Genomic DNA, 26,809 nt, shown 5'->3' on the forward strand with positions numbered 1-26,809 from the left:
TTCTTCTTAGAAAGCGTGGTTAGTCATTGGAATGGGTTACCCAGGGAAGTGGTGGAGTCACCGTCCCTGGGGGTGTTCCAGGAGAGTTTGGACATGGTGCTTAGGGAAATGGTTTAGTGGGTGACATCGGTAGTAGGGGGATGGTTGGACCAGGTGATGCTGGAGGTCTTTTCCAACCTTAGTGATTCTATGATTCTACATTAACACTAGAAGCTTTACATATTTTCTGCAGCATAGAACACCTTCCATGGAAGCAGGTGCTGAACAGCCTTCCACCCCTCAGCTTGAAACATCACTGAAGACGGCAGAACAAAAAACCTTTGAAGCAAGGCAAGATATTTATAAAGAGAATCTTTTATATCTGCCACCCTCCCCTCCCCTCGCCACACCCCACCCCCGCCCCATGACGGCGCCGCCTCAGCGCGGCCGGAAGCGAGGGCAGGAGGAGAAGGGGGGCGGCGCCGTGCGGCGGTGGGGCCGCCGCCATTTTGTCAGCGCCGCCGGGCCGCGGGGCCGGGGCCGGGGCCGGGGCCGGGGCTCGGCTGGGCTCAGGCGGCTCCTCCCCTCCCCTGCCCTCCTTTGCCGGGGCGGAGCGGCGGGGCCGTGCCGGGTGAGGGGTGAGGGTGGTGGTGGTGGTGGTTCCCGGCATGTCGGCGTTCTCGGAGGCGGCGCTGGAGCGGAAGCTGTCGGAGCTGAGCAACTCTCAGCAGAGCGTGCAGACGCTGAGCCTCTGGCTCATCCACCACCGCAAGCACTCGGCGCTCATCGTCAGCGTGTGGGAGCGGGAGCTGCGCAAAGGTGAGCAATAAAATCCTCACGATTTTATTTTATTTTATTTTATTTTATTATTTTTTTTTTTTTACCGGCTCCCCTCTGGGCCCTCGGTGAGGGGCTGGGGGCCTGGCGTGGCCCTCTCCGCTGTGGGAAGGGGAGGGAGGCAGCAAGCACGGGGTTTTTGTCTCTGATATTAATAAGGGTGGGCAGGGTTCCTCAGAGAGCTGCTTTTAGGCAGTGCCTCTCCTCTCGCCAGCCGTAGTGTTGGTGGCTGCTGCCTGGCATTGGCTTTGTCCATTTGTGCAGGCTGCTGAGGGTGGGCATGCTTCAGGGGATGAGCAATTAAACGCATCCCAAATGGCGTTTCCACAGTTCTTACCCAGTCACTAATACCAATAAGTCAGCATAATAAAGACTCATGTTCCTTCACCTGTCTTCAATATTTGATGTTGAGTGTGCATACTTAGATTCTTACGTGATTTTCCTTTTAACAGCACTGTTCTGGGGTTGAAAGGCAGAAATGGCCATGTGAAGGTTTATCTGACCTGACTGGAAAATAGCTTGATCATAAGTTGACACATTTAAGTATAAGTAAATAACCTGCTGGAGCTCCGCCTTGCTCTGGAACATATCACCAGAGCAGAGCTTCCAGTAGCTCCCTTTGGATCCCCATTACTATATGGTCCTTTAATGGGAAAAGTAGATAGGTTTCCAGGTGGAGAGGAAAAATAGAGCAGAGTCACTTCAGAACCTACAAAAGAGAAACCACAACTTTAGTTTTGAAGAACTGGAGGGTTTGACCTGCAGGAATGACATGTAATAGAATGCAAAGGGTATGGCTGGATCATAATTACTTGTTTGGGGTGCGTAAGTTCATAACAAACTGAACCACCCTTAAAATAAAAATCTTGTGTGTGAAACAATACTGAACTTTAGAGTATGTAATATGGAAATTGATTCCTATGTGCCCTGTAGCTTTTCAGCTGACTATTGTATTTGTATTTAAAATAGGCTTTTTGCACAAAATGATTTTTTTTTATTTTCAGACCCAAGTTAAATGTTTTTTGTTATCTAGAAGAAGGAATGTCATGTTAAGGGATATATTAATCCACAAATAGAATTATTTAAATCTGTTACAGATGAATTCCTCAAAAGGAATACATATTTGGTAGCATATTTGGTCTTACGAAATAAACTTTTTTCAGTATATGGTTGTTAGCAAGTTTTTTTGTTCTTTTTTTCCCCAGTGTTCTGAGAGCAATGAATGTGTCCGCCATGTAAACCTCTGGTATTCCTGGGGGTTCAAGACAAACAGTTTGATGATCTGGGGTTCTGAATGATATCAGAAAGGTGTTTTAAACTAATTGGCACTCAGCTAGAGGTTTGGTTGCTTGTATTGATAACATGCACAATTCTCGTTCATAATAATCTATAATATCAGCTCCCAGTTCTGAACTTCTGAACTAGTATTGGCATAATTTGAATAATCGGAGAAATGAATTGCTCAAAACACAGGCTAAATGTTTGGAGGTGGCATTAAGAGACAGCGATAATGATCATCTTAAAGAAGAGCATTCCCATGAGGTCATTTCTCAGCTTTCAATGTCTGGCTTCCACTTTTACGCATGTTCAGAGGCTTAAAAACTTAAAACTGAGGATGTAGTTCAGGAGCTGCAAATAAGCATAGATGCTGTAATTGTCTTTGTCTTCCATTTGTTGAACTGTCTTCCAGCTTTTGCTGCTTCAAGGTACAGTTTTTCTGGTGACCTCTTTGGAAGTCAGCCTTCAAGGGTGTGTGGAGAGCATGTGATAATCCAGCTCTGGTAGGAGAAAGTTAGCTGCTTTCAAGGTTCTGATGGGCTTTTGTGCTTTTAGGCCAGGTGCCTAAAGCATTTTTTTCATATGTTCCTCTACCACATCATCTGAAGTTGGCATGGCTAAGATACATGAAATATATTTTAATTTTCCACCTCTGACAGTAGTATCTAAGCTTCATAAATGTTAGCTTACACGTACCCAGTACTAATCTTTGCAAATTGCAGCACAGAATTTTAAGAGAGTCTCAAGTCACTGTGTTTGTATGCTAAGCAGACGGCAGGTGGAAGGTGAGAAGGAAAACCAGCATGTTGTGCTGAAGTGACTTGCATGTAACACCACGAAGTAGAGTGCTGGCAGTGAGGCCGTAAGTAGACCAAGTTTAATGCTCTTGACTTGTCTATTCTGGGGAATACGGACAGAAAAATTTTTAGTTTTGTCCGCTGCTATTGCTACCGAGTGTTGTTCTGGAACTGTATGTTGCCTTTCTGGAGTTTTAGTTTGATCACCTTTTTTTGTTACTCCCTTCTCTGGACCTTCCTTTCAGGCTAGTGGAAGATTTTGCTGCCACATGACCTAGTTGACTGAGTTGAACAGAATACAGCATGATACTAAGTATTTCTGGATGCTTTCATTTTTGGTAAAAGTTCTCTTGTTTCAGATCAGATTGCAGGAACTTTCTAAGATGGCTTTAGATGTTGATGAAAACAAGCGCTAGGATATATTAATCCAGGATTAATATAGGATCACAATTCTTTTGTACTAAGTGTATGGTTCTGATTCTCCCACTTTTAAAATAGTCATTGCCTTTATGTCATCTTGTATTAGAGACAAAGAGGTAGCGTACCTAAAGTGCATACGATACAGGCAACATAGATGTTGGGCAGTGTAAAATCATAGTCCCCGTCTGTCTGCCTGGGTAATGGGTTGCCTTCAGGTCCCGTGTTAGGGTGTTTATCTTTACAGATCATCAGTTGTACATGCCTTCATGTACAGGTTTTACACAGCTGAACTTAGAGTGATTCTCTTGGTAAAATCATGTACTTTGATGTAAACTCAGATTATGGGCAAAGCTTTCACATCTTTGGCGTAACTCAGAGGAGTTGGGGAACACTGGATTTGGGTAACTGAATTGCAGCGTTGCTCTGGTTGAGACAGTTGATGCAACTGATTGCTGAGTATGCATTACATGCATCTTCCCTGATACTGCTGTAACTTTTATATGAAGTTCTTCTTTAAAATACTGGCAAGTATAATTCATAGGGTCATTCTTAAAAAATAAATAAATAAAGGAGTGATGTATTCTAGAATCAACTGTTTTGCCAAAATATTGAGAGCTCTGGATTGCTGAGAGACTCCTAGTAATCTTCACACACACACACACAAAAAAAAAAAAAGGGTAAGGAAGGGATATCATCATCAAATTACAGATTATAGAAATTATTTGCTTTCAGGGCCTGAGTGTAGAGAAGGGCATGCTGTTTAATGACTGACCTCAAATATGTGCTAATGAAAGATCTACTTAGGAACTGCACTGCTGAAGCTCAGTGCCTTTGCCTGAGATAATAAGTATTCCCAGCTCTACCTCTGTGCAAAACCACTCGGGTGTCACCCCAGGTACTCCATGTTTTGCTGTATGTAGTTGTGTTTGTTTGCTTTCATTTCTGCAAGGTACTGACTGTCTGTTGCTGTGATTAATGGAGAATAGATCCTGTAGTTCATCGATCTTTTGTTTGTTGTGGAATGATGATAAAAGATGCACCGAATGCATTTAACTTAAATTACTACTATAGTGATATAACAAAGATTTTTCCTGTTTTGACAGATTAGCAGAGGCCTTCAGTGACAAGAGAACAGCTTGTTTTCTGCTCTGATGGTGGTTAAATATTTGTTGCTTTTTTGCTGACAGTTTTGTGTGCGGTGCGAGTGCTGGAAATCTAACAAACCCAGTAATTAGTTTCTAAATAGATGCTTTCCCTGATGGAAAGCAGTGCTGGCGCAAAGGAGACTGAGGACAGTGTTGCAAGCTTAGGCCACTGCCTGTGTTAGTACTGGTGTATGCTGATCGTGAGTCTGCATTATTTTGAATTTCATAATTGATTTATGAAGTAAATATTTTGGTGAGGAGGATGCTCTTTCAGTACCGCATTTGTACTATGTCTTGCTAGCGTAATCTGTCATTGCAGGTTGAATTTCTGTTCTAGAAGAAGTGGGAGGCTTTTTTCTGGTACTTGGCAGTTGCGTGATTGTTTCACTGTAATGGGTGTGGGTTAACTTGAGTGATATTGTTGCCACATCATCTAATTATTTTTATGGAGACTATTTGATTAGGGGCTAGGGAGAATTTTGTAAAGGCTTGGAAGGTGTGTCCACTGAGGGAAAAGATCCTGCTTCAGCTGTATTTCAGATGAAATGTAACAGTTGAAGTAACATAGTTAATTACTTAACTAATCAGTAAGCTTATGGCTTCTAAGCGGTACTAATTAATTAACCAAAATGTGAATACTACAGTCAATCTCAAAATGCAGATGGTGGGCCTGTTAAAACCTTTTCATGTTGTGTCCATAAAGAGATTGTCTTGCAGGGAGTTTCTTAACAAGGTAGTGCATTTATACAGTTGTTTTAAGCCTGCAGCAACTGAGTGGCTGCAAAAAACAAACAAACAAAACAAAAAAAAGAAACAACCACACCACACTTATGAACAACAAATAAGAGTCTCTTCTGAGATGGAGACTGACTTTTTTTGTATTTGCAAATTAGGTATGTTCTCTCGCATCCATCTGTTGCTCCTGGATTTCAGGATTCTTTGCACCTGCAGGTTTTGTTTTGTCTATTTTTGTGGTGTTTTATTTTTGGGCTTGTGGGTTTTTTTTTTTTTTTTTTTGTTTTAATGAAAACGTCAATCCCATAATTCAAAGCATCAGCCTTCCAGGAGGCTCCATCTGATACTCATTGTGATGGGTTTAAAATATGTTCTGTTTAAAGTGGGGGAAATTAAGCGTTTGATTTCTATGAACAGTATGGTGCTTTTTATTTCAGGCTCCAGTTAGTTGTACTTCGTACCTCTTTTACCTGTTAACTCTTTTTCTGTTAGGTTTTCTGTTTTCTTTTTCTGTTAGTGATTTCTTAATAGACCTGTCGTGTGGCGCCTTTTATTTCACATTCAGGTACCTGTTTCCTGAGAGCTTTACATAGCATCTTAGGGATAAATCAGTCTCAGAAACTGGTGCTGAAACCCCATGTAAACACCTGATTTCTTGTTTTGGCTGTCACCTCTGTCACCACCTGTGTCACACCATTCTTTGTCTTCACTGCAAAGCTTACCCAGGTTTGCAGAGTCAGTGTATATCATCTTTGAGACAGCTACAATAATGTGAGTACACTTGTGCCAGTACATGGGGATATATTTTTAGCACTTGACTGCCATTTAACCTGCTGTTCCAGCTTACTCTGCTCAAAGCTCTTTTCTTGGTATGAGTTGAAGCCATTCAGTGGTAGAAGAAGCAAGTATTTTTGCTTATTTGTAATTTTTTGTTTTTCTGTTTGTCTGTAGTGTTTGGGCCCTCACTTGTTCTAGCTGTTGGCATTGATGCAGTGCATTTTTCTGATCCTTGTGGTTGTGGCAGTTGCTTGATGCTACAGAAAATTGTAAGATAAAAGATCTTGGTAGGCAGATTGAGAGGGCCTGGCGATACTGAAACTGCATTTGAAAGTTGTGCTGAATTGCTCAGAGTCAGCTGCTTTGGTGCCAGGCCACAGCCGAAAGTGATGGAAATACTTTGCCCTGCAGATGTGAAGTGTATTTCAGGAGACAGGTTGCTGATTTTAAAGTGGTTATTTTCAGTACTAGGTGGTGTATTTTTTCTTCCAAGAGAGGGGATCTTTCACTACTGATGGTTTTAAGGTTGCTTTACCTAATGGTGGCATTGTATCAGTGGATAATGTGGTAGACTTAAGAAAATAAATGGATTTTTGCTTTCTTTTATTAAAAAAAAAAGAAAGATTTTTGATCATAGTGTACTGATTTTCACTGGTTAGTAGGTGATACTGAGGAGGTAAATAAGGTACTTAAGATGGTGTTGCTTGTGGGAATCCAAATGAAGCTTCCCTTTGCAAAAAGGTTCAGAGATCAACCAGAAGCAAATGTTCAAGATGAATACAGGTTGTTGAATTAGAAAATTATATTTGTAACATGTGCTTTATAAGATGGCCTGTGTTCGTGAGCAACAGGTTGCCAATGTAAGAAGCTTTTGCACATTTGGATGTGTAATATAACCTGTATTACTAATTAATAATTACTAATGTAAGTGTCTGTATGCTGTGTTCCCTTCCACTGATAGCTTCCAAACCCAAAGTCAGGGTGCCTGGACCATCAAACCTTGAGCATATTGTGTAGGTAATCTCCTTGCCCTCTTTGATAAAGAAGCACAGGAGTTCTCAAACCTTGGTAAAATTCAACAGGAGAATTAGGTTATTGTGCGATGTTGAATACATGACCTAACTTTTCCATGACAGAAGGTTAATGAATTTTCGGATTGTACTTTTATGGGAAATCTTATCTCTCAATTGTCTTTGGATGATAGCCTCAAGTTACTTTTTACAGATGTGCTTGCAGTCATGTCACCAGAAATCACGCACCTAATCAGCTTGCATAAATGCTTGGTTAGTGTGAAGGGTCAGATGTAATGCACTTAAGTTTCAGTGCTGCTTTGCTTAGATAACACTGGGATTTGTAACGAAAAGCTTGAAAGCTTGCCAGGTTTGTACAAGATGTCACGTAACTTACAGGTATGAAGCATGTTACGGCACAGGAGGTATCTCATGGGTTTTGGGAGAAGTGCTGACGCTCATACTCTGCTCTTTGTAGACTAACGTAATTCCAAAAAAAAACTGAATCAAATTCTTACCTAAATCCATATTAGGGAACTTAACTTAAAAAAAACAACAACAACAACAAAAAAAAGAGCTGGTAACCAATGCAGGGTTTTAAGCTATTGATGCTCATTTTCACAAAACCTCTTGTTCAGTGTTACTTGTGTTTGAGGTCTGTTGATGCAGCAGAGCCAGCCTGTAGATATTTAAAGCCTGACTTGATGTTTTTCAGGTGTGTCAATGGTCTATTCACTTGTAGCGGGATGTAAGTGAAATCCCTTGTTGCCTGCCTGTTTTCTGAAGTTTCTTGCAAATAGTCATGGATGCACTAGAAAGAGTCCAATGGAGGGCCACCAAGATGATCACAGGACTGGACCAGCTCTCCTGTGAGGAAAGGCTGAGAGAGGTGAGACTGCTCAGCCTGGAGAAGAGGAGGCTCAGAGAGGATCGTGTCAGTGTGCATACGTTCCTGAAACGCTGCCAAGAAGACAGAGTCAGGCTAGGCTCCTCTCAGTGGTGGCCACTGTCAGGACAAGATGCAGTGGGCACAAACTGGAACGCAGGGGGTTCATTTTGAATATCAGGAAGCTCTTCTGTACTGAGCAGTGTTACAGGTAGCCGAGAGGCTATGGAGTCTCCTTCTCTGGAGATATTCAAAAGCCACCTGGACACAGTCCTAAGCAGTCTGCTTTAGGAGGCCCTGCTTGAGCAGGGGGTTGGACCAGACGGCCTCCAGAGCTCACTGCCAACCTCAGCCATTCTGTGTGTGTGTGAAACATACATCACTCCTGGGGAAGAGGTGTGCAACTGCATGACACTAAAAGGCCTGTTTCTGGTAACCTCCATGGGAGCTCAATTTCTGGTGCCAGGAGGTAACTTGGAGAAGAAGAACCTGGGTGATGATGCTTGCCAGAGTTAACCTCAGTGAAATAACAAGCTTCCTGCATTACCAAGAAGTCCTTCCCAGGCTGCTAGAGTTTCTTGCACTAAAGTGGTGGTGGCTCTTGGGCATTAGAGTTCTCTAAATACTGTGAACTCAAGCCCAGAATTTCAGGGTATCTGTGTTGGACTGGAAGAGAACCAGGAATACCCAGGTCAGGTTAAAATGTGCTTGCAAGAGGCATAAATTTCCGAAAGCTGCAACTTGGTAGTGAGGATGCTAAGTTGGGTACAGTAGATGCCTGACTGTCCTAGCTGCAGGTGAAATACCATGAATAACTGCGAAGTATTCAGAGCAATTGAAATGTCAGATGCATTTGTGGAACAGACTTGGTTTCAGTTTGTCAGGTGCTGACCCCAGTTAGTGTCATTATGGATGCTTTAAGGGGAATCTTCTTATTATGGCCCTTAGACCAGCCAGCGCTGTGGACGTGGTAAAACGTTTCAGAATCCGGTGTTTCTGGGAGCTGCTTTGGCGACTGTGGAAGCAGATTAATGATAAATTTGAGACAAGCAGAAAAGTTGTGTGAGCACTGCACAGAGCTTTCGAAAACCTGAGTTAGTCCAACAGGGATACTGAGCAATTTCATGTTTGCAGCCTGCACTGTTAGTGTACCGGTGACGCTACCAGCTAGCTACTTCTAACAGCGCTCTGGCAGTACCTGCACCTTTCAGATCCTCCTTTAGCCTAAGATCAGACATACTTTGCTTTCAGTTTCTTTTGATGGTGCGTTTCTAATAACCTTGCCCAGCACTGAGGACACTTCTTTTTGCTTAATTTGTCTGACTGCCGTGTGATCCATCTTGGTGTTCTGACGTGTATCAAAGCCCAGGGCTGGAAAGTTAGTGCCACTGCTGCTAGAGACAGATGCTTGAAACAGAATTTTTCAGAACAGGTCTGGAATTGAGCTTTGTATTTCAGGTTCAGTAGTTAATTTGCAGTTCTAGTGGCAGTAGGGCACCTTAGGATTCTTTGTCAGTTCAGAGTTGCCAGCCTCATTTGCTAAAGGTTACGTTGCTCTGGAGGCTTATGCGTAAGGTGGGATGGTAGGAGGCCAGTGTGTGACTCCTGAAGACCTGTGAAGTGGAAAGGAACACTTCTTGAAGGTAGGCAGAATATTTAACTTCTGAATTTTGTGCAGAGCATTCTTAAAGCAGGAAGAATTAAAATGTACTTTGCAATACTTTTATGAACATAAAGGCAGTATGTTAGTTGAATTTCTTACCAAAGCCAGAGATGACTGAAGTGCTATAAGGATTTTTTTTTTGTTCATTAAATGCATCTTCAGTACTGTTAAGTAGCAGAAGGAGGCTGAAAAGGTAATGTTAGTGGAAACAAGGTCAAAAGTGATTTTGAGTTTTACCATGCTTTTTCTAAATGTTATTTGTTGATCTCTTTATTGTAGTGAACAGACAAAAATCTGGGCTTTGTGGGAATTGCTATCACCTGACTTGGTGGCACTGCATACGTCTCCAGATTTTGTGACTCAGTTAATTCGTTTCGTTGCTGGAAGCATGAAAGTTGAGATCCATCACATTCACTGGAACTGGAGTCCTAATTTGGGGCTCCTTTGAGAAACTGGGGGCAGCGGGGTCAGGTCTGCTGAGAGGCCTGGTCTGGTTCATTTTGGTGCAGCCATAAGACAAACTGTTTTTTCAGATTGCCGTTCTTTAATAATTCAAACCTTTCTGTGTTAGAACTAAGTTACCTGAAGCATGGGTAGGAGATGTGTTGCTATATTAACAACCAGTTTTTAATACAGAAATAAGGTAGCATACATCTATAAAAATCTACATTTTTTACGTTAAGGAGATTTTGACCTAAATAAATTAATGTGCTGGGTGCTGATGTGTAGTGACTTGCCTGACTGGGGGAAACCTTTAATAGATCCACCTGTGTCTAGCACTTCCAAACTAGCTTCTCTTTGCCACTTGTTAGTTTCCCTCATTTCCGAAAGACGGGTGCATTTTTACTTTTAATACAGGTGTTTTTCACTTTGTTCAGACTTGTGTTAACTTCTTGGGTATGTCTGTCCAAGATGAATTCAGTATTCAAAGTAGAAGTTCTTTAGAGGATTTCTTCTGTAGCGCAAAATTCATATTCAGAAACACTACTTTAGAGTGGAAATACCTCAACACTGAGTGTGTGTGTGTGTGTGTAAAGGGGGGTCACCCTCTGGCATGTTTAAGAGATGGGAGTGGAAGTGAACAAAATGAAATCATTTGGGGAACTGAGTACAAGTTTGGGATGATAATAATACAAATGCCTAGACTGGATTTACCACGGTACTCCTTTCTCTGAGAGGACAGAAAATAATAAGTCTTTTCATTCAAGAGGAACTTATTTTTCAAGTGAGAGCATACACACTGAGGCTGTGTGGCTGTTGCAGGTACTGAAGATTTTTCTGGTATTAACGCAAGATTAGAAGAGTTACAATAAGAGCTGCAGCTCTGAAATTCATAGACTAATAAAGACTAGATGAAGTGTGAATGGCAATTTAAAATTGCTGAGTAGCAATGCGGGATACAATTTCAAAAATAACCTCTAAGGTGGAAACTTTAATTATATTGCAAATTGATGGGATTGGGGTAAAATGCTTAAGATGCTTGGAGAACTACAGCAGACAAAGTGATTTTTGAAAATGTGTTTCATGAGATGCCAGCTGCAGGCACATGAATGTTTTAGTGATTGGGCAATGAGGGGTGTAACAAATTGGTGTGGAGAGGTTGATTAGGAATTGACCATTTGGTTTGCTCAAATCTGAGGAGTTAGGTCAGAGTGAAATTCAAACCGAAAGAATGAGGTTCTTCATGTGAATGATAGCAGACCCGTGAAGCTCCTTGTTAGAGGACTTGGTGGGAGTAAGGAACTTTTGTAGACTCAAGGAGATGCTGAAATACTTGGAACAAATCCATGAAGGTTTCCAAATAAGTCAGTCACATCAGGCTCAGAAAAACACCTGAAAGTATGAAGAACATTTGGGGATATCATGTTTTTATATAATTGCTTTCAAAGATGGGGCTAGAGGGAACTTGTCAGCTTATGAAGGAGGAAGAATCTGAGCAAAGAGTTACAGCAGAAGAGAGGGAAAAGCCACTGTACAGCTTTAAATACAAAATTAAAACAAAATATAAGTGGTAATGAAAATAAGAAAAACATGTAATTTGTCTTTTGCATTTACCGTAGATATGGAAAACTGTGTTAGTTGGAAGAACTTACATTTCTAATTATTCTGGTTTGTTCTTTTTTATTAGCAAAACCAAATAGGAAGCTGACATTCCTGTACTTGGCCAATGATGTCATACAGAACAGCAAAAGGAAAGGACCAGAATTTACAAAAGACTTTGCTCCAGTAATAGTGGAGGCTTTTAAGCATGTTTCAAGGTACAGTAACTGTTACATGCAGTGTCCTTCATCACACTTGATTTGAGGGGGATTTAGAGCAGCCTTCAGCTCATCCCTTCTGGTGTGGCTAGTCCTTGTGAGCTAATTCTGTGTCTGAAGTCATGTTAATTTATTTAGTGTTCATCTGATCTTGGAGAGTGTCGTGGTTTAACCTGGCCGGCAGCTAAACACCACGCAGCTGTTCGCTCACCCTCCCCCCTCCCTCTCTGGGACGGGGGAGAGAGATGGAAAGTGAAGCCCGTGAGTTGAGATAAAGACAGTTTAATAAGACAAAATAATAATAATACAATGATGATAATAGTACTCCTACTAATAATGTGTACAAACAAGTGATGCACAATGCAATTGCTCACCACCCGCTGACCGATGCCCAGCCTAACCCCGAGCAGTCCGGCCCCTCCCCCCGGCTAGCCACCCCTATATATTGTTCAGCATGACGTCAGATGGTATGGAATACCCCTTTAGCTAGTTTGGGTCACCTGTCCTGGGTCTGTCCCCTCCCAGCTCTTACTGCACCCCCAGCCTGCCTGTTGGCAGGACAGAGCAAAAGGCTGAGATGTCCTTGGCTTGGTATAAGCACTGCTCTGCAACAATTAAAACATCGGGGTGTTATCAGCACTCTTCTCATCCTAAGCCAAAACACAGCATTCCACCAGCTACTAGGAAGAAAATTAACTCTGTTCTAACTGAAACCAGGACGGAGAGTCTTAATGCTATTAGATGAAGTTACGCTGTAAATTCATCTGTATTCAATCATTTTTGCCTTCAAGTGTTAGCGCTGCCTTAAATTAGGTCTTACTTTTCAGTCTGCATTTATATGCTACAGCATTTTGGTATGTCTCGTTACTAGTATTCATGATTTGTTTTTCCCCAGCAGACATCCCTCTTGTTGTATGACAACGACGCCCAGGTCTTGATGCAGAATTGTTTTCATATAAAGCTTTAGAGCTGTTAAAACAATGCAAAACTATTTACAGTGTTTATATAATAAGGGTACAGGCCTAGTATGGATTGAGCAAACAAATAGAAGCAAGGGATTGGGAGCTGACTTTTTGCTTAGTTGTGCTTGCAAAGACATCTTGAACTGGTCTCTTCTCTGTAAAATGTCGTTTTGTTATTTTCTGAGGTTATTAAACTTCTCTTACTTTGATGTTGATGAAGTATGCCGACATCCTTCAGTGAAAGATAGTCATGCTGTAGTAGTCTGATTGTGCTGTATTTTTACTTGGTGCTGATTTCTGCTTTTTTTTCTTGTAACAGTGAGTCTGATGAAAGTTGTAAAAAGCACCTTGGCCGAGTGCTGTCTATCTGGGAAGAAAGGTCTGTTTATGAAAACGATGTGTTAGAACAACTTAGGCAAGCATTGTGTAAGTATTTTGTGTGTGTATGAAAACTCAGCCTCTTGTTTGAGGAGCCGGAGAAATAACATTTCAGTTTGTTTTCATTTAGATGGAGACAGAAAGGTGAGGAAGCGTACATATGAACAGATAAAAGTTGATGAAAATAACTGTTCACCTCGAAGTTCTCCCACTGACCCTCCACAGGTAAAATAACATCTATAGAACTCTGTATTTGCAAATGTTTTGATACAAATTATTCAGCTGCTCTTGTTTTTCAGTGGGTCTCTGCTTTTCTTTTTAATTAGTTACTTTTTATGAGCAAAGGTGACTAGACCCCTTTCTTTAGTCCAAGTGACTGAACTTTGCCCCAGTAGGATGCAAGATTACCCCAGTACTGTGCTCAGTTATATTTTATGACCTGTATTAGCTTTGTAAGGAGAGACTGCTGTGCTTTTTTACCTGTCCCTACAACCTTCTCATACCAAGGTAAGATGAATCTTATTGGCTACATAAGTTTATTTCCTAAAGATACCTCATGCTGGGAATCTTCATTCTTCTATGAAAAGGTAGTTTAACATTACATTGATTTTTTTTTTCTGGACTACAAAGGATCTGTTGGCATTGCAACACTTTCTAGTTACAGTTTCTGAGCAATAGTTAGAAAACAATCCTGTCATTTACTACCCGTTTGTGAGGTGTAATCCACCAAAGAGTTGTAGACAGTATTCATCTTCAGCCCTTGTCAAACTTTTCTTTGAAGTATTTCAGGCTAGAAGTTGGAGTTCAGACATTGAGCATGCTGTAGTAGTCAGTTTGACACTAAAGCAGAATATATGTACTGTATCTTGCTTTGTTTGTCTGTCTTTTAGCATTAGTTCTGATTGGTTCTCATTTTAGGTTGTCATTTGGTTTCCAGGGTGGGAACAAAGATAAGTAGAACTTCAATGAAAAGTCTATTTTAGGAAAGTGGTCTTTAAAACTAGGAAGACTGAAACATTCTTCTGAGAACTTGTATTTTTTTGTCTGAGAGGGGATAGATGTCAATATGATGCTGATGCCATAAATGTTTTTAAAAATGCCATCAGATTGATTCAATAAGCTTGTGATACACTGTTTTTTTACTAGAATTTGTTTACTTAAACTAGTTCTTGATCTTCCATGCTTTTTTCAGACCACAGATCTCATTAGAGCGTTACAAGAACTAGAAAATGCTGCCTCTGGGGATGCAGCAGTTCATCAGAGAATAGCGTCTTTGCCTCTAGAGGTCCAAGATGTGTCTCTATTAGACAGGATAACAGGTGAGGGTTGGGGATCTAGTAAATGAAATGCTGTTATGCAAACTCAACAACATAGAATGAAATCATGCTTTACCTCTTTCTCTCTGCTTGCTTTTTAGATAAGGAATCTGGAGAGCAACTTTCCAAAATGGTAGATGATGCATGTATGTTGCTGGCGGATTACAATGGCAGGTTGGCAGCTGAAATAGATGATAGAAAACAGCTAACTCGAATGTTGTCAGACTTCCTGCGATGTCAAAAAGAATTCCTTGCAGAGAAAGAACATAAGCTGGAAGTGCGTAATGTTTTGTTTTAGTCCATTCTTTGCTCTAGCTTGATCTTGCAAATGTTTTCAGTTTGCCTAAACAGCTTTTTTTCTCCAAAGGTAAATATTTAATTGCCAGTTAGGTCTTTGTTTCCAGCATGTTATTAATGAGACTTATTTGGTTCTAGGATTCTAAATCTATTAAACCAGCTCAACTTTAGGTAATATTACCACTTCAATCACTTCAGTGTTCGTCTTTTTGTGTTTTAGGATGTTTGGTCTGCGCAGTATGTAAAGGCTTAATTTTACTTGTGCAGGTAGAAAATCTTACCCTTAATGGTACAAACTTTACTCCATGCAGAATTAACTTTTTCTTGTTCTTTTTATTTATTGTTGTAAGTCTTAACTATGTATTACATGGTATAATATCCTTTGTGTGAAAGGGCTTGATCTTTCTGGTAGTCAAAGGTTTGTGAAGTCACGTAAAGGATAAGAATTTAATTACTGGCTTCTACATAACTTTTTAACCTGACTTGGGTATCTATTAATCTTAGTAAAACATAACTTTAGGTTCTTTAGCCTCTAATACAACTGATTACCAGCATTTTTAGCACTGGGACCAGTAGGATAGGACAAATTGTTGGTAAAAGAGGGAAGCCAAGTGAACAGCTCACTGTGAGTGGGTGATCTACTGAGTTACCCCATTCCTCACTATTACCAGTGACTTGTTTTGTTTTCCTATTGAGTAATACTGCCAAAACCCCTGGTGAACATTCTGCCTTTCTTAAACAGTTCTATAATTTCACATCCATTGCTTCCCAAATCCCTTCTCTAAACTATGAGACATAGATTCAAGCCCTGACTTGGGTAATAGAGCAATGAAATTGAAGCTGCCTTGTTTTGCAAGGGGGAAAATAGCTGTACATTTGCCGTGCCCTGTAACTGCAGCATATGTGCATAATCTTTATGTTCACGAATTAATTGCTTTTCAGGTTTCATGTAATACAGGCTTATCATGAAAACTTTTTTCACTTCGGTTTCTTTATGCTTTTGTAACCTCATAACTTGAGTTCAGTCAGGTCCTGTGTCCTGGCTTGGGAAAATGCTGTTCATGATGCATCTGAAGTTATGTTATTTCTAGGCTGCTCTTGTTTCCTGACTTCCTTTGCTCTGTGCCTCACAGAAAAGGAATTGATGAAGCTTTTTCCTGCTAACTTCACTGTATTTATCTTCACCCAAGGGGGAAGAATATCAACCAACTTCACATAAGATAGATGGCACTCATGGTAGCGTTGATCGCACTAGCAACTGATCCAACTGCACAAAGGAACCTGAAAAAACAGGAAACCTTAAATGATTGCATTCTTAGTGAATCTGAGAGATGTTACCTACTGTTGACCTGGTTTAATAGGATTTGAATTTCCAGAGAATTCTTGGTGTCTTTAAACTCTAGACTGGAGCTTTAGACCTAAATTTGCAGGTCTCTTTTCTTGTGAGGAAAGTTTACAGGTGAGTGACTTGGAATAACCAATCTTTGCATTAGTACTTTTTTTTAATAGTTGTTGCTATAATAGTTATTTCTAAACAGAACTTAATGATTCCCACCAAAATCAAGGTAACATATGCATTAGCATTGAACCTTGACAGGAAATTTTGGCAACAGATAAATAATATGAGCTATTATGTCTACACCAGGAGCTAACCGTACTGCTTAGTAGGTGACTTTCATAACTCTGCTCTGGGTAAGTAGTGTCGTTTTTAACTCTTAAATTATGTTTTCTTTAACATCTGTCTAGCTTCTGTTGCAGGTGGTGGACATGGACCTATCTCCTAATGATGTCACCATCCATTAGTACACACATCCTGCTAAAAATAAATTTAAGAATCAAAATCTTGTATTGTCTGTTGTTTTTGAAAACTGAAGGGGAGGAATCCTGTAACTACTCATACTAGACCTCTGCTATTGTCATCTATCTTCTCACAAACATGACTGAATTTATGCCTGAGATGGATGAGCATTTATCCAGTGCCATTCCTTTTTCTTCAAAAGTAAAACTTTCACGTGGTTGTTCTTAAAATTCACAAGTCCTTTTGGTTAAATCATTCCAAGATCCAAATGCAGGAATCTGGGTGTCACTTGCATTGAAGTTGCCATAACCAAAAGCAAAGAACTGTGAAAACAAGACTTTGTCAGACTTCAGCTATTTAACTTACACTGTAGTTAATGGGCTTATATGAACATCAGAAATGATGGGTGGTGGATGTAGAAGTTGTCCTTCACAAGTGCAGTAAAGAACTTTATTGAGGTAAATCTATGCAGGTAACAGAGGAGAGGTATATTTTATAATTGCTCTTATGCCCCTTCAGGAACCCCCTCAAATTTAGGATTGCCCTAAAGGGCATTTTCCCTTCACCTTTGTAAGTTTTAAAGAAGTATAAATATTTGAGATTCAGCGTACTGCAGTTGTATTTGGAAACTTATCTGGCATTTATAGCTAGGCATATTTCTATCTTAGAGAAGACGGACACTTTTGCAGAAAGATTTTGTAGGAACATATTTTTTCCAGAACCTCGAGGATTAATATTTTCTATTTTCTACTTCGATTCATTCCTTTCTATCTGCCTCCTTGTTGCACCCCTGTCCTGCCCCTTTGCCCATTCTTTAGTTTTTGTTGGTTAATCTGTCGGTCTCACTGAAGGCTGGGGAAGAGATATTTATGTTGTGCAGGAACAGAGAACTAGCTATACACAAATCAAGGTGCCCTTATGTCTGTGTGATAAAGACCGTGCTGTAGGTTTTCTAGAATGATCATGACCTTAAAAATACAGGGATGGCATAAACAAGAGAAGTACTTGATTTACTATTGCTTTGCTTTTGCTACTTCTACAGTCTTATTGTAGGCTCTTACTAAATTTCAAGTAAAGGCTTTGGTAGTGTGGAATCTTACATGACTTACAAGCGTGGGCGGGAGGTAATACTACCTTTTTTTCCTAGAAAAATGCTTCAAGACAGCCTGCTCTCAACTGTGTTTGTTAGAAAAAACATAGCATTGCTACACTTAGCATATGCTGGGTGACTCAATTTCTTGCATAAGGTTTATAACTACTTACCACCTTAAATTTGGCAATATTATTCTCACAAAATCTGAGTTTTTATGGAGGAAATGCTATGCTAGGAGGCCTGCTGTGTTTCAGCAGCTTGCATTTAATTAAGATGTTTGATGTTTTCTTGCATTCCTTATTTTATACAGCTATATAAACAATATTCACATCCCTGCACTCTCACATCTGGTTATAATTGTGGTTTCTTAGCATGTTGAGAGAATAGAATATGTTCAATGCACTTTTATTTAATGGTTGAGCTTTATGGCTCAATATAACTTAACTTGTCTTCCTAAAAGTTTTAATTCTGTTGTTGAATTTTACGGGTAAACAGCAAGCAGTTTCTCATCCCAGCCTGCAGCCCTGGAGTTGAAGGCTCTTTGCTTTGTTCAGTTCCAGCTTAATGGTTTCAAATATGTGAAGGAAGTCAGGGGTGGTAGTGGTATATTATAACAGGCCTTTGATGTTCAGGTTTTGTTTCTTAGTGCAAGACTGGACTGATGCTACAGTCTACTGTTTTCATCATGGTCTTGGCTAACAGTAAAGGCATCACAGGTAGTGTAGTGCTTTCATTGCAGTTTTTTCTTTAGACCCCTTATACTCACCTAGTACATTTTTGCCAGCTTGTTTCATGCAGTGCCACGTGAACTTAGGGTGATAGATTCAGTCATTAACTTCTTAAGTCCACTTGAAGTAATTGGAATTAATTTGTAACTTTGCAGCTGAACAGCTGAAGTCTTTTGCTGTGTTTTGCTCAAAGTTGAGAAAGATTAACTTGTAGTATGAATCCTACGCTGCTTTATGGTTTAGGATGGAGTTTGCTGTGCAGCATTGTAGGAGATCTGCAAATCCCTATGCGTGGCAGAACCACAGGTTAATCTTGAATTGGAACCAAGCTGTACTGTAACTGTTGTTAGCAGTGCAATGATGACAAAATGGTTAGTTGGGAAATAGCAGGGTGTTTTCAAGAAGGCTTATCCATGCTGGATCAGGACTGTTCTGGGGATTTAAGGTCCTCTGATACTATGTTGGCAATGGAAGTCTCTCTAAGTAAGGATACCAAATAGTTGTTCTATACTGTGGTTTCTTTTGACATTGTGAATCATCACATTTATTTCTATTTAGGATTAAAGCTGAGGGAATTGAATCTGGATCGAGAATGCTTTCAGTTCAGGGTAGTGTGACTTCTCCAGAAAGAGGTGATCAATTCAGATACTCATGGGCTGAGGAGAGCATGAATTTGGATCTCTGTAAGGAAAAAAAGGGAGGAGATGCTTCACTAGGACTCTTTTGTGGGCCAATGTCAAGTAATCTTCACTGTTTTTCTTTGAGAAATGTATGTTACTGTTATCCATCAGGAGAGGATTGTAGACTACGGATCTCTGGTGAATAGATTCACTTCATTGTAGTTACCATACCCTGTACAAAACGAAATAGGACTCAGAAACAGACCCCTGTGCTTAGAGATTGGTGTAGACCTGTTCAGAGCCCTTCCTCGTACTGACCACTTGAGATCTGTCATGTGGTGTAAATGTCTTGAGGCTCTATTCCTCTTGAGTTGCACAGCGCAAGTCCTTTACTGAATTTATAATCACTGAGGTTCAGTGATCTTCAAAAAAGATACAATATCAAGATCAGTGAGTTTGCATTATCTATCTGAAGGCGATTGGGCAGAATTCAGCCATCACAGCTGTACTCATATCTTTTTAAGGTTTAATAGATTAGAAGTTAAAGAACGGGAGGGAAATTATGTCTTATCTGCACTAGAATTAGGCTTGCTTAGCATGTTTACAGATTGATAGTCTGTTTTTCAAATGTAGCTGTTCGTATGTTTCCTTTCTATATGAAGAAATGGCAGGACATCCAGTTGTAAAGGTTAACTTTTGTAGAAGTAATTTGCTGGACTAGAGTGGAGGACTGCAACTCTTACGTCAAATGCAGCAAAGTCAAGCCATCAGTGAATTTTGTCCTTCTGTGCTGTGCCTGTTTTATGAGAATAATATTTCTTAGCTCCATTTCTCATAACCACCTTATAACCCCTCTTCGCTTGACCAATAAAAAATGTTTTTATATTAACCAACGACTGGAGTCTGAGGTACCATGATGCATAGTTTGTCAATTTGTAGCCGAAAGTGTTAGGCTTCAGAGATCTGTCACTCAGCACAACAGACATTTGCAGACTTCTACTTTTTAAATTGAATTACCAGTAATTTTGAGTATAAATCCTTGGCTTTTTTAACAGATTGGACAGGTTGTAGGTTGTACTTTTGCTCATCCTTGTAAAATAAGAATAATCTTTTGATTATTAGGGTGGTTTTCTAGAACTTCACTCTTTAGCTTACATTTTATTTAAAACAAACAAAAACCAACCACCACCAACAAAAAAACAAGTACAGGTACTTATACTCTGAGGTGCTTCTTGAATTCCACACTATAAACATACAGGGGGAAGATAATGGTCATACCTAGGTAGGACTTGTTGTTTACGACAAGTCCTTTAGACAATGTTCCTGGCTGTTGTAAGCCAAAACCTTGATCCTGTTAACCAAAATGAATGGATCTATTTGTCATCTTCAGAAGAACAATTTTGCAGGTATGTAATGGATTCCTTTTTTTTTGTGCAAATAAACACCTGAGAGGATGGGAAAGTGAAAATGGAATAATCAGTGCAGTGTGTTCCAGCTAGAACTTCTCCTTCAGTGTCGAAGGACAGCTGGAGACTGGACAATTCTGGGTGCTTTCTTCAGCAGATGTTTTGTGTTAACCAGCTACTTATTTGCTGGAAGAAAAACAAAACAAAACAAAAACATTTAAAGATTGAAACTGTAGCGCATATTTCTGTCAGTGCTGGCCATGTAGTTCTTGTAGAAAACGTGTAGTCTTAACTACAAGTTTTAATTTCCCACAATAATACCGTTTAAACTAGATTTTTTCAGATGCTTTTCTCAATAGGGCTGAAACTTTTTTAGGAGCCATTTTTTTTCTTTATTGTAAATATGAAGTGAACAGAACTGTAAACCCTGCTTGCACACCCCTCCCCTCCCTGTCCCTGTCCTCAAGTGTCTATATGCTGCAGTTGAAAAGGAAGCACTGTACTCGAGTTACTCTTGATTGTGACCTCATGTTTCACTGCACTTCTGATAAAGATCTGCTTGGCTGTAAGGGCTGATGAGAAGTGCTACTAGGTATCTCTGACAGAAGAAAGAAGATAAATGGCTAGAACATCAGCTTCCTTTCTCTGTCAGCCTTGCTGAGACAACATAAAGCAGATTTCGTTCCATCTTAGATCCAAACTTGAGATGTTTCCACTTAAAAGCAGTGTGGTGTTAGGTACAAAAAGTGTTTTGCCTAAAATCTGATGCAGAGCTTAACAGCACTCACGTTTGTGGACGGGGCTAGTAACTCTTTGAAGAATTGTGCCCAGCAAGGAAACAGTCTACAGTCTGTGCTTGAGATGGCATTTTAAAGAAAACTTGCATCCACTTTAGATCTTGGGCAGGGTGGTAATATTTATGTGTCTTCACATACACATAGAAGCAAATGGATTATTTTCCTGTGAGAGCCAGAGATGGCAAATAGCAAATATTTTCAAAGCCTATAATGAAATAGGGAATTACCTCATGTTATTGGGCACATCTCCATGTCTGCGTAATGGGAACTATTTGTGTTCTTGTTCTAGAATACTTCGTTATGTTGTGGTGTCAATGGACAATATAGTTTCCCTGTGTTGTTTTTTTTTTTTTTTTTTTTTTAAATGCAGGGCATCAATTGAAATTAGTCTGTCACTCAGTCCATCAGTTATGTGCAAACTCACCAAAAATAAAAATTTCAAAGAGCTCATTTGAATCTTGCATGACAGATATAAGGATCACACTTAATCTTAATAATTCTGATGTCAAATTATTTTGAACTCATGGTTGACCTGTTTTAATTGGGTACCAAAACTTTTGTTTTCCTGGTTCAAATTCATGACTAAACTACTGAACTAGTCATGAGGTTTCTTGTGACCATTTCATACATCTTTTATGGTCTGTATGTGCTTTTCAAATAGCTACTCATTTTCTGAATAACACCTTCAACTTTGCCATCACTAACTAAAAAACCTAACAGGTAGTTTAAGACATAATGGTACTGGGGTCATCTTCTTAGACCAGTAGCTCTCCAGAGGGCTTTTGTTTAGGAACAAATTCCTCTGCTAATTCCTTTAGTAGCAGATTGTGGAAGTTAGTACCTTCTGTATCCTTTCAGCTGAAGTTCAACGTAGAGGGCAGAAATACTGTTTAGTAGGATTCAAAGTGATTTTTTATAAATAAAAACCATCACATTTACACCAATGGCTAAGTCACTGTTACCCCCGAGACATTTTACTTAAGTAAAACCCATGCGTGTAATAAAATAATCTCCTGGTGCTTAAGGAGAGTTCAAAGAATAGTGCTGATGAAGTGGGTCAGTTCATGAAGCAGTAGGCTGAGGGTGCCAGCTGTGAAGATGAGAACTGTTAGGGCATATGGTGGTTCCCCTAGCTGGGCTCTTGCTGATAAATCCAACTCTTAAAATCTGCTGTTATCTTTCTGTTAAAGCATGCAGATGAAATAGTTTTGAAGAATCTCTCTTTTCAGCTTGTTGGTAGCAACTGGAGTTTAAGACCGACCTGATTTTGAAAATCAAATTCCAAGAATGATAGTCTTTTTATCCTCTAGAAAAGTCCATCTGGAAGTCTTACCTTCTTACTGGAAGTGCACACGACATGTATTCTGAATCAATGCTGGAGGAGATGGCCTAGCAAGGAAGAGAACTGCAGGGCTTTCAGTGTTGCTGCAACTACCTGGACCAAATGTTCATTTTTGCCTTGATTGCAATTGGAAGCTGAGATTTTTATTGTAATATATATGTTTGTCCATACAAGCATTTTTTCCTAGCATCTTACTGCAAAACGTGTTGTCTTAGAAGGTGAATTATTTTCTCCATACCTTCATTTGTATGGTTGGACTTGATGATCTAAGAGGTCTTCTTTTTCAACCTAAACGATTCTATGAGTTCCCTGATCGAGAGGAGGGTACCATACAGGAGGGAGAGTGGGGAGAACAACTTGGAGGCTATGAATTGAAATGTGGTTGAGGACCATTTAAAAACACCAGCACTCATTACTCTTGAATAGAGTAAAACTCCTACTCTACTCATTAGTTGTCTCTTGAAACTGTATGTATCTAGCGGATGTAATGAACAAGCAAGGCAATTTCAGCAGCAATGAGAAAGCAATATATTCCACAAGAACTCTTGCTAAGTTAGTTTCACAGCCTGGCTGCTTTGTAAAGGGAGATATTGGAGCCTTTTTTCATAGGAGTGCTCCCCATCACCTGGTAAGGGCGTAAAACGGTCCTTAGGCTTGCCTTAAAATTTAATTTTCAACCAAAAGAAAGGCCAGAGTGCGTTTACTTCTGCTAAAACAGTTGAGATGTGTTTCAGTTTTGCTAAAAGAAAGCTGAATTAGTCTAATTCTGAGTTGTTAAAGCTTTTCCACTGTCAGAATCTGGAATGCTGTGGACTAATGGTGGAATAAGGTAAAACAGAATACAGGGAAACAACGCAGGATGACATACGAATTCTGTGCATTGTCTTGAGTTTTTTTCTGCTATATAGTATGAAGAAGTATTTCCCAGATAAAAAGTATGTGAAGTTGACTTGGTTAGAGAGTAAAAAGCATTTTTGAAGCACATTCCAGCTGGTGTTGGCAGTGAATGGTGGACAAGGGAAGTGTGTACTGTTATTATAGTAGGCTTGTAAGTGGTGATTTCTCAGGAGACTAGACCGGAGCAGTCATGTGGACAGTCCATCAATTCTTCTTTCATTTGACAGGGAAACAAAAATAGTTTAGTTCCTTACGTTTGGCAAATTTAGTTTTGTGAGTAGTAGAGAGGCCCAAAGGAGTATCTCAGTAGCATTTCTCTCTTAGTTTCCTCTCCAGGCATTGTGTGTAGCTTGGAACCAGCTGTAGTCTCTGGTGCTTTTTGCCAAAACAATCCTTGTGGGATGTAGAAGACATCAAGAGGTTGGGTTGAGGAGGTTGGATTGAGGATGGGGCACACTGGCTAGGAGTAACGGTGGGATGGAGAGCTGAGCTAACTTGTGTGGGATTAGGAGGGTTACCTGTTCGTTTATAGGAATCAAAAAACATCACCAGTCACTAAACATCCTTTTATCACTGTGCTGTATCATCTTGAAAGATAGTTCAGTTGAGGGTGAAAGTGTTTGCATGCAATAGGATGGAAGCAGTATTCCTCTAACAGCATTAATCTGAAGAGCTGGTGGTTTGAGCTGCTTTCTCATGCCTGTTTTCAGTATTAGCTGAAATCTTTTTGTTGTTGTTGTTTTTGTTTAGTTTAGTCTTTATTTTAGTGTATTTTCACAAAAACACCTTTCTGATTAATTTTCATTGTCTGTGAAGTTGACCTCACAGCGTGCTCTCAGGGCTATGGTACTTTAGAAATACATCATGAATTCAAATCGACTTGGAGAAACTTTCAAACAGCTATCAAATCAATTCCACTGGTCTATCAAGAAAATGAAGGAAAATAAGTTGTAGCTTTTTCTAAATGAAGAAAAACTTCGTTATGTGAAGTGGGATAGTACATATTTAAATGGGAACATCCAGGGGACACTTTAATGTCTAAGTGTTACACAGGAGATTTTAATGACTTGGGTTTTGCACTTGTACACACAAACAAAAACCAACACGAACAACAAACAAAAAGAAAAGCACTTCTTAGGCCAGTGAGAAGGGTATTTTTGAGGTGCATAGGCAGAAGAAGAAGGTAATGTGACTTTTTAGGCAGAAAATTACATTTTTGATAGCAGTCATAATAAGTACTCTGAAATATAAATGTCTGTTTAGAAACATTATCTGGTTCCAGATTCAGAGTAGTTTCTTGGTTCAAAAGTGATCATCATTTCTCTCTACGTAGCTGGGCATGCTTGCCACAGCATTTTTAATCTCATTTTTAAGTGGGGGTGAGGGGGAAAACAAAGAAAGCAGAAGAATGCACATACTTTTAAAAGAAATGTTAGAAGTTGCAGTAGATGCACGTTGGAGGGCTGGAATATGAATCAGTATCATTAGCACAAGTCCTGAAGTTTTGAAGGTAGTCCATGAGTCCTCGATTTAGATGTAGACAACTGATGACTAATAGAAATCATTGTAAAATTAAGCCTTTGATCTGCTGCAATTTGAATGTTTCCTCTTTTTTCTTTTCTTTTTCTTTTTCTTTTTTTTTTTTCTTTTATTTTTATTTACATATATAAATAAAAGCTTGTATTCAGCTCTATCTTCAAGGCCCTGCAAACTGCATGGGGAGACCTAGTTTTGCAAACAGCACATGCGGTGGTTTAAAGCTTTGCTGCACACAGAGTTTGAATGTGGGAGATGTGTAGTGGCTGCTTCATCAGTTATTACATGGCAAGGGGATGTTCAGCTGTCAACGATGCAGAGCTGAAAGTTTGGTAGGAAATGTTTGAGCTTTGAGTTCACCATTCAAAATACTTCTATTTTGAAGTCGCTTCTGAAAATAACACATTAACAGCATGTCAAAAATAGCAGTAGAACAAAATGAAGAAGGTTGGAGAAGAAAGATGGTTGGAGAAACAAGATTTACATCTAACTACAGTCTTAGGGGTCAAGTAGATGCTTCCTTTGCTCTAGTTCCTCAAATGGTAGGCACTTATTATTCCTTTTCACTCCTAATAACATTTTTTATTTCACCCTTTGTTTCTCTTAAGTCAATAGTATTCAGATAAGGTTCATTTTATTCCAGCCCAAATACTTATAGAGAGCATGAGACAGCAAAGGAGGTAGAAGGCTAATGGATTTGGGGGTTCAAGAGTTCTGCCTGTAAATGAGTTCCTTAATTCTGTGTGCAGTGTTGAGCTAATTGAAACTGCTTTAAAATGAGCCTTTGAGCTGTCCTGATCTGAGTAAACGTAAGCTCTTCTGATTACGAGGACAGCAGAACTGCAAGATTAACGCTTTGTAATGTTTCAAACACAACATTTTAATGTAACTTATATCTAGGTTGCTAGTGACTACCGGAGCAGGAGGAATGATTCTGCGAGGGCAGAAGATAGGAATTCAGTTGTTTTCTGCATCACATCCTAATTCACTATTTGTAATTTGTCCCATTGTGTTATTTTTCTTCTATCACTTATTCTGCTTTTTCCTCGTGCTGCGGCCAGTAAGGAAATGCTGGGAATGTTGCATTCTTAGAGAATTTCCTCTTCCGCCCCCCTCTCCACCTTGTTTTTGGTTGCCATCCTACATATCAAGACAATAGCGAAGCTGAATCGGGTGCTGTTTGTTGCCTAAGAGACCGCAGCATCAAGATAAAACCTGGTTAAATTCTGGAGGTGTTCTAGAAATGTAAAATCTCCCATTTAAAGCTGCTGTTATCTTATGGAGATAATTAATGTCTGTCAGCCGTAGTGAACCATGGTCAGAAAGTGGTGGTTCATCCCTAAGGTCAGTATATTTGATAGATAAGCAAGCTGTGCTATCGTTGTGCTTAACTTCCTGCAGGGTTGCTTTGCCTACCAGATTCAGATAACCATTTAACATCCAGGAAAAAAAAAATGCAACAACAACAGGGTTTTAGTTAAACTGATAGTTGATGAGTAGCTTCCAGCCGTATCTTTTCAGTCTTTCTCTCATTTATGATTCCATACTAACAAATCTAAGCAACAACTGCATGACAGCCAGTAAAACATTTTCTTCTTTCCCCATTTTCTGTCTTCTGTCCTAGGAAAACTTTGTTGGGGCTGGTGGTGGCAGCGGCATTTATTTATTTATTTTTAAACCAGTGATAACTTAAGCAACCTTTGGTTTTAAACAGCTTAGGTATGAATATCGTGCCACTCTCATTAGCATTGCATACACTGCCTACTTAACAAAGCAGTTTAGCGTACTGTCTCGAAAGCCAGGTATTTCCTGTGCTTGCTGTCACATGTAGTGAAATGAGTGCCGTTACCAGTA

The 26,809-nt window shown here is 39.8% G+C and overlaps 1 protein-coding gene across 3 annotated transcripts in view; it reads left to right on the forward strand.

Moving 5' to 3' along the window:
• Positions 1–535: 535 nt before the first annotated feature.
• Positions 536–26,809, forward strand: part of RPRD1A (regulation of nuclear pre-mRNA domain containing 1A) — a 42,506-nt gene continuing 16,232 nt past the window's right edge. Inside the window, exons 1-7 of one of the 3 annotated variants that reach the window (XM_084509538.1) lie at positions 536–798; positions 11,656–11,785; positions 13,067–13,173; positions 13,256–13,350; positions 14,318–14,444; positions 14,543–14,718; positions 16,485–16,579. In XM_084509538.1, coding sequence (XP_084365664.1) covers positions 648–798; positions 11,656–11,785; positions 13,067–13,173; positions 13,256–13,350; positions 14,318–14,444; positions 14,543–14,718; positions 16,485–16,541 — 843 coding nt within the window. In that variant the 5' untranslated portion in view covers positions 536–647 and the 3' untranslated portion in view covers positions 16,542–16,579. Of the gene's footprint in view, positions 799–11,655; positions 11,786–13,066; positions 13,174–13,255; positions 13,351–14,317; positions 14,445–14,542; positions 14,719–15,928; positions 16,580–26,809 lie in introns of those variants that run through there. The other 2 variants (XM_084509537.1, XM_084509536.1) reach the window with 2 other exon arrangements.

The sequence above is a fragment of the Aythya ferina genome, assembly GCF_964211825.1.
Source record: "Aythya ferina genome assembly, chromosome: 2".
NCBI classification, from domain to species: domain Eukaryota; kingdom Metazoa; phylum Chordata; class Aves; order Anseriformes; family Anatidae; genus Aythya; species Aythya ferina.